This window comes from Cynoglossus semilaevis, chromosome 2 (assembly GCF_000523025.1).
Source record: "Cynoglossus semilaevis isolate Cse_v1.0 chromosome 2, Cse_v1.0, whole genome shotgun sequence".
Lineage (NCBI taxonomy): Eukaryota > Metazoa > Chordata > Actinopteri > Pleuronectiformes > Cynoglossidae > Cynoglossus > Cynoglossus semilaevis.
Genome location: NC_024308.1, coordinates 9593216 through 9607464, shown reverse-complemented (window position 1 = coordinate 9607464; position 14249 = coordinate 9593216). Strand labels below are relative to the sequence as shown.

Below are 14249 nucleotides of genomic sequence, written 5' to 3'. Positions count from 1 at the left end.
TTTCAAATAAGAACATTTTGTTTTTTTATTGAAACAAACAAAGCAGTGAAATGTTTGACAAAAGATAGATTTTCTCTCTTTTACCTTAGAACAAATGTTCTCCACATCAGTACTGTTACAAAACAGAGAGCTCGTATAGTATATTGCAAGTCTAAACAACTCTTTGTAGGCCTCATTTAATTTGTAATTATAAACATCAATGCATTATTCTGTAGTTAAACTTAATGTAAACACCCCAAAGCCGTATTTGCAATAAACCTTAAAATATTGTACAAGTACAGCTCATGTTTTATCCCCTATAAAGTGTTGGCATGTGCAAAAATGGACAATATTTTGTGTTCTGCATTAGCCTTAGAGCAGGGGTGTCAAAAAACGGTATCAGTACAACCCTACTAGAAAAGGGCATTGTAGTGTTTGAACAGTAATACTAGGTGGCACGGCAAAAAAAGTAATTAACAACATTTAACTGCACCTAATCTCTGTATCATTAATTACAGAAAACACATACACAGCAAAACAAAGTTAAATAAAGTCAGCAAATATCAATAAAAAACACAAATTGACTGCTTATATCTTTGGCCAAGTGGTAAAGATCTGTTTTAAATTTCCAGATTTGCATTGAAAAAGTAATTGATTTTATCAAGTGGCTACAAAGGCATTGATATGTCAAAGCATTGTTGGATGTTAGTCAAGTTCTGTTTGGCAATTTTGTGATTTGAAGTCAGTGGTGTGTTCCCAGGCCAGTCTTTTATAAAGATTTTTTACATGGGTTATCTGACGTTTGGCAGCCCATGTTGGGATACTTCACCTGCACACGGAAGAGAGTCCCATCTGCACACATGCACAGCTTGTACCTCTCCATACCCTCGTCAAAATACACGTCCCCAGCTGAGTTGGGGATACGTGTGGCGTTGAACATGACTGATCCGTTGAGGATGATACTGTTCTCCTGTACACAGACAATTCCACAATGATCATGTGACCACAGAGTCTCATCTCCAACACTGTAATTCTGAGATAATGCAACTAATTTTGATTATGACACTTACAGCTCTCAGTTCGATCCCTCCTCCCACCTTGAACTCCACAGTCCGGCCCATAATGTTGACCCCCTCGTTACCACGAATAACAGCCTTGCTGTCGCCTTTGATGGTTAAGTCAGAAGCGGCACTGCTGGTGATCTAAAATTAAAGGTGAAAAAAAAAATGTTAAAAATAACCAGAACAAACAAAAATCAGTTTTTTACAGGAGTCACAGAAAAAGAAAATGCTGCTTCTGTATTAGGATAAGACACCAAAGGAAGCTCTTTTTTGTACAAGAAGAGGACTGAAGAAAGCAGGCTGGTATTATTTTATAACATTGGAATATATCGGAAAACATCAAATCAGAAGATGGCATAAGCAGAAGAAAACAGGAGAACATGGTGGAAGAAGAAAGATGGGACATCCAGCCACAATAGATAACTTTTTTTTTAATTGATCAATCAATAAAATATTTTTTCCGACTGTCCACCTTACATACATTTTTCATTGATTAAAAAAATATTGTTGGCAGTTTAATTATCTCAAGTTCTGTTCTGTTAAAAAAGTGAGTGAGTCCAACTGGTGGCTCCAATGACACTGCTCTGGTTCGTGCCTCAAGATCAGCAGCGCTTAACTAATTAAAGTTTTGACAAAATATAGACAGCGATAAAAGAAATTCATGTTTTGACGTTTACAGAAACTGAAAGAATTTCATGCACAATGAATCACCGACACTGATAACAAACTTTATACAGCTATAACAGAGCAATTTACCACATTCTGTACACACCCTTTCTGTAGACGCCTTCTTAACGCTGAGAACTTTGACTCCTTTTGGCAACAGGAACTCATGGTTTTCAAAGTCTGTGCTGAAGAATGTGTTCTGTGTTCGTGGGTCTGTGAAGGAAATGCCAAGATCACTGACAACTGATGTTTTGTCCTTTTCAACACTCAGTTTAGTTGTTCCCTGCTGAAACACAACCTGAAAAAAAAAAAAAAAACCCACAGAAATTTAAGTTGAGAATTTTTTAAATAATAAAACTAGCGATGGATTAGTCATATTATTATAGATGTAAAAAAAAAAAAAACATCATTTTTTTCTCACTGGATTATTGTTTCCTACAATGACCAGGTCCTGGTCCTTACGCCCGCCGATGGTGCTTTTGTGCAGTGGGTGAACAATGCCCATGTCAGCCTTCTGTTTGAAACGCAGCAGGCCACTGTCATGAAACTCCATACTGTCACAGCCATTGGGACCAATACGAATCACTGTCCATATTACTAGTGTAATCTGAAAGTCAGTACAAGACAAGTCAGGCAGCTGAAATGCAATGTATTCTACAGATGATGGTTTGTCATTGGTTTTACTTACAATGAGGTTAATTAAGGCGAGAAGGAAGAGGAGGACAATGATGCACACAGCCATGTTTCCCTTACGTCCCCTCAGACCTGTCTTATGAAGACGCTCCTCTTCTATGGGCACATAGCCAGCTTTAAAGTTACTGTTGTGTTCCTTATTGATGGTACGTCTTTCTATGGCTTTCTCTCGCATTGACTTCTTCACAGGCCCATTAGAACTCTCCTGAAGGGGAAAAAAGGGATTTAATCAGCAGTTAAACTCTAGTGTGATGTGCCTATTTTTAAAACAAACACACAGTAATGAAAACTGATTCTTGGTCATAGTTGCTGACTGGATAGTCATTAAGTTATTTATTACACTCTGCTCTTCTTTCTAACTGTATACTAAGGTCAAACTGTGTAAGGACGAAGGTTCCGGGCTCAGTAAAGGTACAAAGAAGGAAATTTCTCCAACAGTATAAAAAGTACAATATAGGTATTGGTATTGCAGTACGTGATGTAAACATATGACCAAAATAAACATTTGTCTTAGCAAACACATATTTGACACATTTTTGAGGTAGATAATGTATGAATGTCTGAAGATATTTGTCTGTTTTTGTATGTTAATGTATTTTACACATACATCGTCCAAACATCCGTATTAGCTGATGTATTAGCCTACTGCAGTGGAAATTTACGATATCTTTGGAGTTACTGCCATTCCACAATACCTCCAAAGCACTCCAATGGTCCTCGACCCACAAGTTTAGGTAGCTGTGTCAAGCTGTCAAAACGTCTGCTATGAAAGTGTCCTGTTAGTCACCTTTTAAACACATGAAACTGACTGGCGAAAAAGGACAACAAACGTAACGACCATCGACAGTGTTTTACACAGTAGTGTGCGGTTGTGCTAAGCTAACTTAATGCTCGTCATCTCCCTTTTCTTTTAAAATATTTTCACAGCAACAGTAACGTAAATTTAAACGAAGCCAATTCGGTCTCTCAGTGTCTCTGCACAGGAATGTATGTCAGTTAAATACCCTGCGACTCCCTGTCTGTGGCTATGACTAAAAATAAACACAACTCAAATGCAGCAATAAAATTAAATTACATTGACATTTGAGGCAAATATATCGTTTTTTTACTTTACTCTTTGTGTAATAAAAACTGTGTTAGTCAAAATGCTGAGCTATGAATGCTGAAATAATAATGGTTTACTGCTACAGCGCTCTCAATAACGAGGCAGAGGCCAGTATTCATTACACTGATTATACAATGTGAGTGAATTACAATGACAGAGTATTATGTCACAACTCCACTGGACCACATTAAAACCCTAATAACAGAAATTTAGGTTAAAATTTAAGTTAAAAGTCAGAAAAATAGGAATATAAGAAAATAACGGACCTGTTCAGACGCCATGTTGATCCTCTCTCCAGTTTGCAGCGGAGGGACAGAGACCGTACCACTTTTCACAAGTCACGAACTTTAATATAGAAAACGGAAATATTATTTTCAATTTAATTTGAGACAAGGATCTATGTTTTATGAATACCATTACGGTGAACTGCGATTAAATGGTAAATTGCATTACAGCTGCGTGCTTTAAAAAAACAACACCAAAATGAGATGGTCTAGTCCAAGTTTAACCAATGACAGAGGATCCTAAAATAGAAAAAAGGGAGTCCATTCATACTTTCCTACTGGAAAGCGGACACTATTATTCATTATTATTATTATTAATAATATAATTAATATAATATTAATATTGTTATATAATAACAACACTGTACTGTGCTGTTGTTTACAAATCATACTAATTTACGATTATTACATAAAATTATAAAAGTTATAAATTATAAGATAAAAAGTAATGACAATAAAATACCTTTGTTAATGGTCACACTACAAAAACTTGGTACTTCTCCCAATACAGACCATGAAAAAAAAAATAAATAGCGGTACTACAAATACTATTACCCATCCTCCTCCTACTGCTGCTACTGCATTTTTACCGTTTTTACTGGTATAAGCAGAAATAGATTTAACCGTGCCAATAACTGCAATGCTAACTGCAAAGTGATGCGCGTACAGTCCGATAACCGTTCCAATCTGAAAGTATCTGGTTTTGATTATTAACCTGTACATTATAATCGGATTCAATCTGCTACTGCAGAAGCAGTGGTACTATGTGTCGGTGTGATACTGAGCCTCTGTTTACTCCGCTCGTCTTTGGTGTCGCTTGACAGTGTAACATTACAGTCGTAAATGCAGCAGACTCCTATGGACCAGGACCAGGACGACTACCAGTTCACCTCTGGAACATCCATCATTTTGTTTCACCCTCCGTTTGTCTGCTGGTCTCTTCACTTGGTTTCCACAACTGAGGCGGTGCTTGGCATTAGTGAAGTCACTGGTCAGAGAGACAGACAATCAGTCAGAGCTGCCAGCAACGGGTTTTCTCAGCATTTCTAATCCCGTTTTAAAGAGTCGATTTTTTTTCTCAGGTAAACATGGCCGACAGTTTAAGAAGACTTGCCACCACATCTTCCTTCACTATGCTGCAGGAGAAGCTGGAGAGCTGGCACCAAGATTATCATGTAAGTTTATCAATAAGTCATGACCGACCTAAATCTGACCACAATACTCAAACAAATATCCGTTTCACTGTTGTTATATTAAGAAACAGCAGCACATCAGAATGTTAAGTGTAAATTTAAAAACTTATCTTTGTTATGGTTCTATTGTAAAATTGTATTCTTTATTTAAAAAGCTAACATCTGCTTTTGTTTACTATGGTCAGCTACATATTGTTTAACAATCCCGTCACTCTGATTTTATGCTTATTGCTGTTTTAACACGTTGTGTTGGATATAGTCTAGTTTTTTAAAACTTTATACTAAAGGAATGCACATAACAGAAATTAGTCAACATTGATTTTGCGGCAAAAAGGGTTTTGTTGCTATGGACGCCTGTCACCATGACTACAGTTTAACCATTCCAAAGATGTTTTACGAACCAGGATTGATAGTTCAAGTCCAGTAACTTCCGGAAAGAGGCCTTAAAAGACCGGAAGTGACTGCTTAAAACCGTAATTGTAGACCTCTTAGACATATACGACCATTGCACATTTAGCCATCTTTTTAAAACTTAATTACTCGTTTTTTGTATTTTTTTTTATTTGCTCGTTTTCATGTAGAATTAGGTTTTAGTTAAAAGGGGAAGGCAATTTATATTTTATAGTTTTTATAGTTATATTTTTCCAAATGAGAAATATTAACAAGATGTTAAAATAGATCCGCATGGTACATAATTAAATTAGCAGAGAGACAATTTAATGACCTAAAAAACTAGTGAATCTTTAACAAATAACTGGGTAACACAACAGACCTGCAGAACTTACCACAATATAAAAACATTTAGTTTTTATATAACTCCATCATCAAAGCACTGGAATTCGTGACAATCTTAATAAACACCTTCTGAAACATTTAAACTATCATGGGAAATATGTCTGTGAAAAATAAATGTCTGACTTTGCATACAGAATTGGTGTTTACCTGAAGTCATATTTATCCACTCAGGTCATTTCCTGTGACCAGAGTCTTAATAGATGCTGTGAGCTGATTGAATTAACTGCAAAAATCCAGGGCCAACTGTTTGCTATTCTCAACCTCACTTCTGCAGAAGGTAAGCATAGAATCTGCAGTATAGTATTCTGTTGTATTTTAAGTATTAACATTTTATCTAAACATACTTATAACTAGAGTTATTTGTTTGTCTCTGTAAATCAGGTGGACAGTATGCTGGAGTGGACATCCTGAAAACACGTCTGCTGCCTTGGCTTGGAACAAGTTTCTCAATGACAAGACCTTCAGTCACTGATGATACCAGTCTGCAGCTCATCCAGGTGACATTGTCAGGAACAATATAATCTGTACATGTAATATTTGATTTTGTTTGATGTAACACATTCATTTTATCAAAAATAATTGTCCCATTCAAATCTTTTCCTCACTACTTGAGAATCCTTATACTGTAGTTTCCATATGTCTGTGATGTCAGGACTCTGTGGAGAAGGACAGGAAGATCAGGGAGCTCTCTTTCTCTCATGGCAGTGAAATGCATAAGATGGAAACTCAGCTAAGCTCCACTCGCTTGCAGTTGGACTCCATAAGAGCAGAGTAAGTCTGATAAATACAGGAATGCTAATTGACAAAGATTTTTTCATGTTGTGACACAATCCAGAGTTCCATTAGTAAAACTGTGTCAACAAGTGTAATATCTCTCTGGATAAGATTAAAAATAAAGCACTACTATTTCTGACTTTCTAGTCTAGTTGATGCTCAGAAAGAACTGGATGAGACAAAGAGCAGATCAGCAACCACTCTGCTGGCTACTGAAGATGAAATATTGCAACTCAAAGCAGAGTGGGTGATTCACATAGCTGCATATGAATGTTCCTGGTGAGAAATAGTAGATGTGGATTTCTGAAGTGTGCCTGCGTTTCAGTTTGCGAGCTGCACATGAACAGTTGGAGGCTTACAAGCGTAAACTGAACGCTGTTGATGACTACGAGCATCAGGTGCGCTTACTGAGAGAGGAAGTGTCATACCTGAGCACAGAGAAGGCCATGTTAAAGGAGAGGTACTCGTGCACGACACACTGCACATTACTGTACAGAACAGGGAAGTTAATATTCATTTGGCTAATTCATGTTTTTTACTTTGAGACTGGCGAGAAGTCGTTCTCCCAGCCCTCTGCCCAGACTCAGCCGCCCCCCCAGCCCCTTGAGAACTGAATCACCCACCAGGGCCCAGCTCACCAACTCCTCCCGGCATGCCCGCCTTGTGTCCCGCTTCAATGACCTGTACGCTGTGGAGCGTGTGGAGGCCCAGAGCTTGCTCCGACGCTACATTGCTGATTTTGAAATGGTCCAGAAAATTATCTTAATTGCTGTTGTGGTATGAGCTACAGAAGACAAAGAAACAAACGACGGAATAAATAATAATGTGGTTTGATCTTGTTTGACTATAACTTTTTGTTGTGTTATCTCCTAGGAATCCTTCAAGACAGCTAAACTAGCCTATCGTCAGTTTAAACTTCGTGTGAGAAAGACCTTGTCCTCCACTCACTTTGGACCAGAAAGCTTAGAGGATGCAGCTGTGGACTACATTGTGAGAAATTTGGACCTCTATGATGTACAGGACAGTGTCAATGTAAGTTCTTGTGTGATGTACCTGCTCAGTGAACAGCTGAACTTTGACACTGGGAGTGGACATTGACAGAATATTTCTCCTCCTCAGGGTGTGATCAATGCTATGAATGTAAACCCACGGATCTCCTTTCCCCCAGAGGTGGACTTTGCTCTCATCAGTGCCTTGATCAGGGAGATGTGCAGGGTGGCCTTTGCCATGCAGACTCTGGAGCCCTCACTTGACTTGGCATTTGCTACTGATGGTGAACTTTACAATGACAACAAGTCAGTGCACTGTTCAATGCTCTAAAAACAAATGAAGTAAATATGAAAATAGAATAAAAACCACAATTTTATATATTATATATTACTTATATGCATTCTGTAGTATATTATTTTAAATTTCAAGTTAATGTTGGAGGGGGGTACAGTATGTGTGTGGATTTTTTTTCTTACAACCCAAAAATGCAGTGTTAGATCAACTTGATTCTCTGAAAAGACCATATAGATGTATGACTAACAACGATATACCACGAGGTGAGGCCTACCTTTCCCGATGGTTGCTGGGACTTGCTCCAACTCACCCCTTGACCCTGAAAAGTAAAAAGTATAGGGTTAAATGTTGGCTATTTTTGAGATGTAGCTTTAGCTGTGTCTCGACCACTAGATGTCAGTGCAATCCCGTCGTTAAAGTGACATGTACTGGTAGGGAATGTGACAGTGACATTACCTACAATTGTTCTAGATCTAACATGTGGGAGTGGATCATACAGTATCTCTCTACACCATGTATGGGCCAAGGAAATATGACAAATCGATCTAGGGCACCAAGATTTAGTGTAAAGTCTGGGATGTATCCAGTTTATGTGTTCAGCCCAAATATAACCACAGTGAAACACCAACCTAATCCTAACTAGATCACACACCTTCAGCCTAACGTTAGACACTTTAACACTTCATTACAACCAGACTTTGGTCCCTGTAATAAGGATAATAATTTGTTTGTTGTTTGTACATCATGACAGGTATCGCCGTAGCTATGACTCAGAGTTCACTGCTCCTCTGGTATTGTACCATGTGTGGCCAGCACTGATGGAAGGAAACACTGTGATTGTGAAGGGCGAGGCTGTTACCAGAAGGGGAGCACTGGTACTGAATATTCACAATTGTCTCGACTGTAGCTCTAGGACTGCTTTGCTTAGAAAATTAAATCAACAGTGAGTCATGGATCATGATCCAATGCAGTGCACAGATTCCAACTCCTTTAATTGAATGGCGCTTAAGATTTAATCTAGGTAGAATTACATTACAGTGTCTGCTAATAGAAAATTAAGTAAAAAATATATGCAGTAACAATGTTATGTTTGCAGCCAAGAAGCATTTCAACAAAAAAGGAAAACCTAATTATTAGTATACAGTATTCAAAATGTATATAAATATGTCTGACGTGTCCTTGTGGGCAAATACAATTGGTGTTACCTAGCCTACTTTGAGCCGCTCACTGTAAAAAAAGAATGACAGAAAAACATATCTTTACACACACACAACATCTCTGATATGTATTTGTCTTTTTGTGACTTTCAGTGGAGCAGAAGCCGGAGCCGAAGCAGAAGTGTCAGCCCTGTTCGCTCCCGCTCCCTCAGCCCGACCCGTAAACTTGTAAGTCAGTAAAGTGTGTGATTGAAAGTGACAAAAGAATCAGTGAACACACACATTTAAAGGGTTATTTATGTTAACAAGTTAAACTGGTCTTTACTTGCTTAGATATTCTAAACTTTTTTTCTTCAAACTTGATTTATTAACATGCACACATTTGGTCCTAAGGGTATGTAGTACAAAATATAATGTAATGTAACTTAATCATTTATTTAATTCTGAAATGTAAACCCAGGATTTTCTGTTTTTTGTTGTTGTTTTTTTTAGCAATTTAACAGCAAAAGAAGCTTGTCCCCTGAGCGTCTCAAAGCGAGCCACCTGTGACCTCAATCCTCTCCACTCTTTAAGGCAGAGAAAACAACAGCCATCGGTTTGAGGTCCACACAGTAAAACACAGTCGGTGAGGTTTTAACCATGTCTTTGTGGTCCCACGATGCAATGCTGAAGACACCGTATCGCAGTGAAACTTAGATGAACTGACACTAATATCAACGAGGGTCAGCCCAATGAAAGGGGAGGTGTCAGAGACTGTTACACATCTGTCTGAATGGAACACATTAGATGTGTTTCTCTTTTTATTATTAGACTAGTATTTGTAGAGATCTTCTACTCGGTATTTCTGACAAAGCTGGACATGCAGTAGCACTACAGCATCTGTATGTTGTACTTTCCCTTTTTTTTAGTTAAAATTTAACAGCTTTTGTCAAAATTAATAATAAGTGCTATTTAATGCACAGTGTGGTGCTAATGATATTAAGGAGCAGAACTAATTTGAACATTTCCTCTGTTTTAATGATAGTTTTATTGGTGCTCTGGTTTTATATTTTGAATATTGTTATGAGACATCCCTCCTGATTTATTAAATGATTAACATTAAACTTTTAGATTGTAAATGTTTCATTTTTTTGACTTTGCAGTTTGCAAATAAGCAAATAATATGAATTGACTTACTGGAATACCCACAATTCCTCTTATAAGAAGAGTCCTAGAAAATAAAACAATTGGAGTCATCCCCCATCCACTTTTTTTTCTACTACTTTTCTAAATTACTATTACTAAATATATATATAAATATCTAAAGAGTTATTTTTATAAAACAATATTTTATAATATATATATATATATATATATATAATAAGCATAATATAATAATAAAAACCTCACAATCACAGGTTGTTTTGGTGGAATTAACTTATTATTGTAATAGAAAATACAACAATATTGATTATTATTTTGTTTATTGGAGTAGATAGAGCATATTTTATTTGTTTTAGTTTAATTTTATATTTAATAGAAATTGAATACACTTTAAATAATAATTAATCCACAATCTGAAAAAAATAATTGAAAATTAATTTTAGAAAATCAAAATATGTATTTATACTGTATATACTGTACATTTTGTGTAGTGTTGTTTGTTGGTAGGCTGCAGGAACGCGCTAATGTAAAATGGTTGGGGGGGGGATCAAAGTCAGTCCATCAGCTCAGAGTATTAAGTCAAACTTGAGTGAACCCTTTAAGCCTCAACATGAACCCAGATAAAAATCTTCTGTTAATGAACCGAACTGACAGTAACCCTCGGAGCAAAGCTTTAATGAACTGCAGCTCCCAGTCTAGTGGTGGAAAGCTGATTCCTCACTGCTCAACCGTGTGATATTTCCTCTGGCTCTCAAGTTGCCAGAGTCTGGTTTCTGGAGCTCACGTGTGACGAGCGGCCGCACCGTCAGTAATGAAAGGGTTATTATTTCACAGCATAAGATGACATGATTATGAGTGACTGGACTGCGGAGAATATTAAAATAGAGTGGACTGAAGTCAGAGAAGACAAAGTGAGCGTGTACTCCAGGCTACTGTGGCAGAAAACAGCACTGAATATGACCATTCGTCACTGGTCGTTTGCTCTGTAGTAAAGTGATCTTTCAAAAAACAGAGTGGATGAGCTGCTACAAGTTGACAAGGCCTCTGTGTGTTGCTGCTGATTGTGGCCCAGAGAGACCGTTAAACACATCTGGAAAGAAGCAGGAAGTAGGTTTCCACAGGAGGATCTCAAAATTTATGACTTCGGGGATGGAACAGAGGTAGAGAGAGAACAGAAAGCACTCTGACTGTGGCCAAATACATCAAGTCAGTGATGTGTGTGAATAACTGGTTAATCCAGTGCACGACCAAGCCCACCCCACCGTGTGTCCTGAGCAGGAACAGCCCACGGGTGAGCTAACCTCGGAGCCAACCGAGCAAATGAAGTCATAGTGAAGGAGCTGGCCTCAAACATCGGCCTGGTGGAGGCTAGGGAGAACTGAACCATGACTGCTCCTCTTCTCCTCAGGTGGAGTCGGCTCAGAAGTCACATGACCAGGGGTTTAAATAGCTCTGTTGATGAGGTTACTGCTCATTTACGATAAAGAATCTTGAATCTTGTAAACGGACAAATTCTTCCTTCCTTCCTTCCTGTCTTACTCTATAAAGACTACGATAACAGTCATAGGATTTTCCTTTTCCCCAGTGCACACATTTATCCAGAGCGTTTCCTCCTCCCTCCTCACTCATCCATCAAACATCTGGACTGTGACAGGTTATTAATAATATCTGGATACCAAATGTTTTTTGACAAACAGTGATGTCAGTGTCCTGGAGACAGAAATTCATGTCCTTCTGTATCACTTCCACCTGAAACATTCCAGCACTTCCTTAAAATGTCATAAAATCTCATTTAAAGTTCAGTTAAAGATTATAGACCGAAAACACATAAAAACATATCCATGATAGAAATCGTAAAATATTTGACAAATCAAAATAAGCACCGTTTCACTGAGAGAAAATCCATTTGTGCAGAAACACGATAAAATACCTTTAAACTTGTCTCCCATTTTCCAATGACTAAAAAGTGTAGTTAAATGTTAAGAAAATGTGGTGGAACAACAACACATTTATCAGGTGTTTTTTTTTTTTTTTTGAGCTGTTAAGATTCTAATTTTCGTCATATTAAAAGCAGAAACCAAAGGCAGGTGATTTGGTCCAGAAGTTTCTCTGAACACTTCAGTAAAGTTCAGAGGCTTACCTTCGTAGATGAAGGTGACCAGCTTTTGTGTGAGCAGACTTTTACTAGAGATGCTGATATTAGCATAATTATTTAATATCTGTAAAAATTGCTATCGCTTTTCCTCTGAAAACCCGATATCGCAATGTCTGGGTGTTGTCAAATGACCTAAGCCCTGAAAATAGTTTTAGGGATAAACAGCTGTATGTGAAAGTAAAAGTCACTAGATGGCAGCATTGCACCTCATTTAATCAATCTTTTTTTAATATTTAGGGGATTGTATGCAGAATGCAGTAACTCATACAGTGGTGTGTACAGATAAATAAATAAATACTACCAGGCATATACTGGTATCGGTTGATATCGGAATTGGAATTTAAGTGTCTGGACAATATTGAGATATTGGATATCGGCAAAAAAATATTTTCCTAATGGAAACTGTCACAGCGGACGACGGCTGTGCTCTGTTGGTGGATGAACTGTGCTGAACTTACCCACTGCCTCTCGTGTCTCCATGAAAGGAGTCCTGTGAAAACACAGCCTGGTGGAACACATCTGGACGCTGTGATTAACCTGAATAACAGACGTCCATTAACATTACAGAGCGGCAGTGGCTGAGCACAGGTCTGTGTGTGCAGGTGTGAGTATCAAAGATTACTGCTCCACTGGGGCTTGTTATACCTGCAGTTTGACGGGAACAGGCGATCAAAGCTGCTGCCAATCCTATGCCCGGCTGGCCGCCACAGCTTGAGGTCCCCTCCCTGAAAAAAAAAAGGTAGTGGAAAGGAACTTGAGAGGAAGAGGTAGAGAGGAAAATGTGAAGGATCTAGTGGCAGAGAAATAACAGAACAATGAAGACTATTAACTCCATGGAAACATTTTCTGGGGCTTTGGTTTAACCCAAAGGGAAGTCTTGAAGATTTGCAGCGTCCTTGAATGCACCAGGACGTCTTTGTGTCTGTCTCTCAGAGGAAGTGAAATGATGACGAAGCAGAGACAGAAATAGAAACAACAGTCCAATGAAATTAAATGTAGAAAAATCAGGGGAAAAAATTCAATAATGAATAAATATATGTTTTTGAAAAATGTTTTTGTATTGCATCAGTTGAATGGTAACGTCACCACTAGATGGCGGTTAAACACTGCTTTATATTTTTATGTTCCAGTTTGTCACGTTGACAAAGGGAATATTTTGGTTTTCATTTATAGGTCTTACATTTACAGATATAAAATGAAAGATCTCATTGTAGTCAAACTTCACAGAAGATTTACAAAAAGAATGGTTGATTCTAATAAAGATAGGACGAAGCCTCATTCAGGATGAAAAATATATAAAATGACGGGAACAAAGTCGTTAACTTCTTTTTCTTTTTTCTCACAAAATTAGTTCCTTGCTGTTCATTCTTCTTGTATGCTGTTGTAATGTCCTGGTTCATTAGTTCCATGCACTGCTATGGTAAGGTATTATTTAAATTTAATCCTTAGATAACAAATATATTTTATACAAAATTAGTTGCTAAAGACTTTCCAGTCCAGTCAACCAGGGATTGTGTTACAATATTTCTCAGTTTGTTACCATATAACGCCATCATTATTATTATTTTTTCGTCATACTCACAGTTTTCACAACTTGTGTCGTTCCGCATCCTCTGAGGCTTTCCAGAATGTCTCTGCTTCCTGGAACGCCGTCGTCTACACTTCTGCTCCCAGCTCTCTGTGGAAGTGACAGTGTCTTTTCACAGAAAAACAGACTAAAATGTCTTGAGACCACCTGTGGTTGTTCACCACAGCATCGTTTGAACATAAAGAGAAAACAACAATGATGAGAACAAACAGACAACCTGAGTCACCTCTCACCCCATCGTCCTCAGTACAAACTGATCCCAGCACAGAAACACTTCACCTCTAGGGAGAGGAAGACAGAACAGGTTGTTGAATCAGATCAAAGCTGCAGGGGGGGGTGGGGGCAGGTTCGATATGAGATGTTCTGATCCAA

At 37.9% G+C, this 14249-nt stretch overlaps 2 protein-coding genes across 3 annotated transcripts; one reads left to right on the top strand and one right to left on the bottom strand.

Moving 5' to 3' along the window:
- Nucleotides 1-7: 7 nt before the first annotated feature.
- Nucleotides 8-3899, bottom strand: sgcb (sarcoglycan, beta (dystrophin-associated glycoprotein)). Of its 2 annotated transcripts, none has more exons than XM_008336188.3 (6): nt 3771-3899; nt 2395-2604; nt 2128-2313; nt 1813-2004; nt 1050-1181; nt 8-949 (listed from the first exon to the last, which is right to left on the bottom strand). In XM_008336188.3, exons 1-6 carry the CDS (start codon nt 3783-3785, stop codon nt 749-751), a joined length of 936 nt encoding a protein of 311 aa, XP_008334410.1. In that variant the 5' UTR covers nt 3786-3899; the 3' UTR covers nt 8-748. The 2 variants fall into 2 exon arrangements, with proteins under 2 accessions (XP_008334410.1, XP_024920585.1); XM_025064817.1 differs by lacking the exon at nt 3771-3899 and adding an exon at nt 3095-3659.
- A 190-nt stretch (nt 3900-4089) lies between these two features.
- spata18 (spermatogenesis associated 18) lies at nt 4090-10113 on the top strand. Its single transcript, XM_017040187.2, has 13 exons — nt 4090-4779; nt 4871-4963; nt 5948-6053; nt 6158-6273; nt 6429-6547; nt 6698-6793; nt 6876-7010; nt 7096-7327; nt 7424-7582; nt 7670-7845; nt 8586-8709; nt 9145-9219; nt 9484-10113. The coding sequence occupies exons 2-13, from the start codon at nt 4877-4879 to the stop codon at nt 9538-9540; spliced, it is 1482 nt and encodes a 493-aa protein (XP_016895676.1). The 5' UTR covers nt 4090-4779; nt 4871-4876; the 3' UTR covers nt 9541-10113.
- The last annotated feature ends 4136 nt before the right edge of the window (nt 10114-14249 follow it).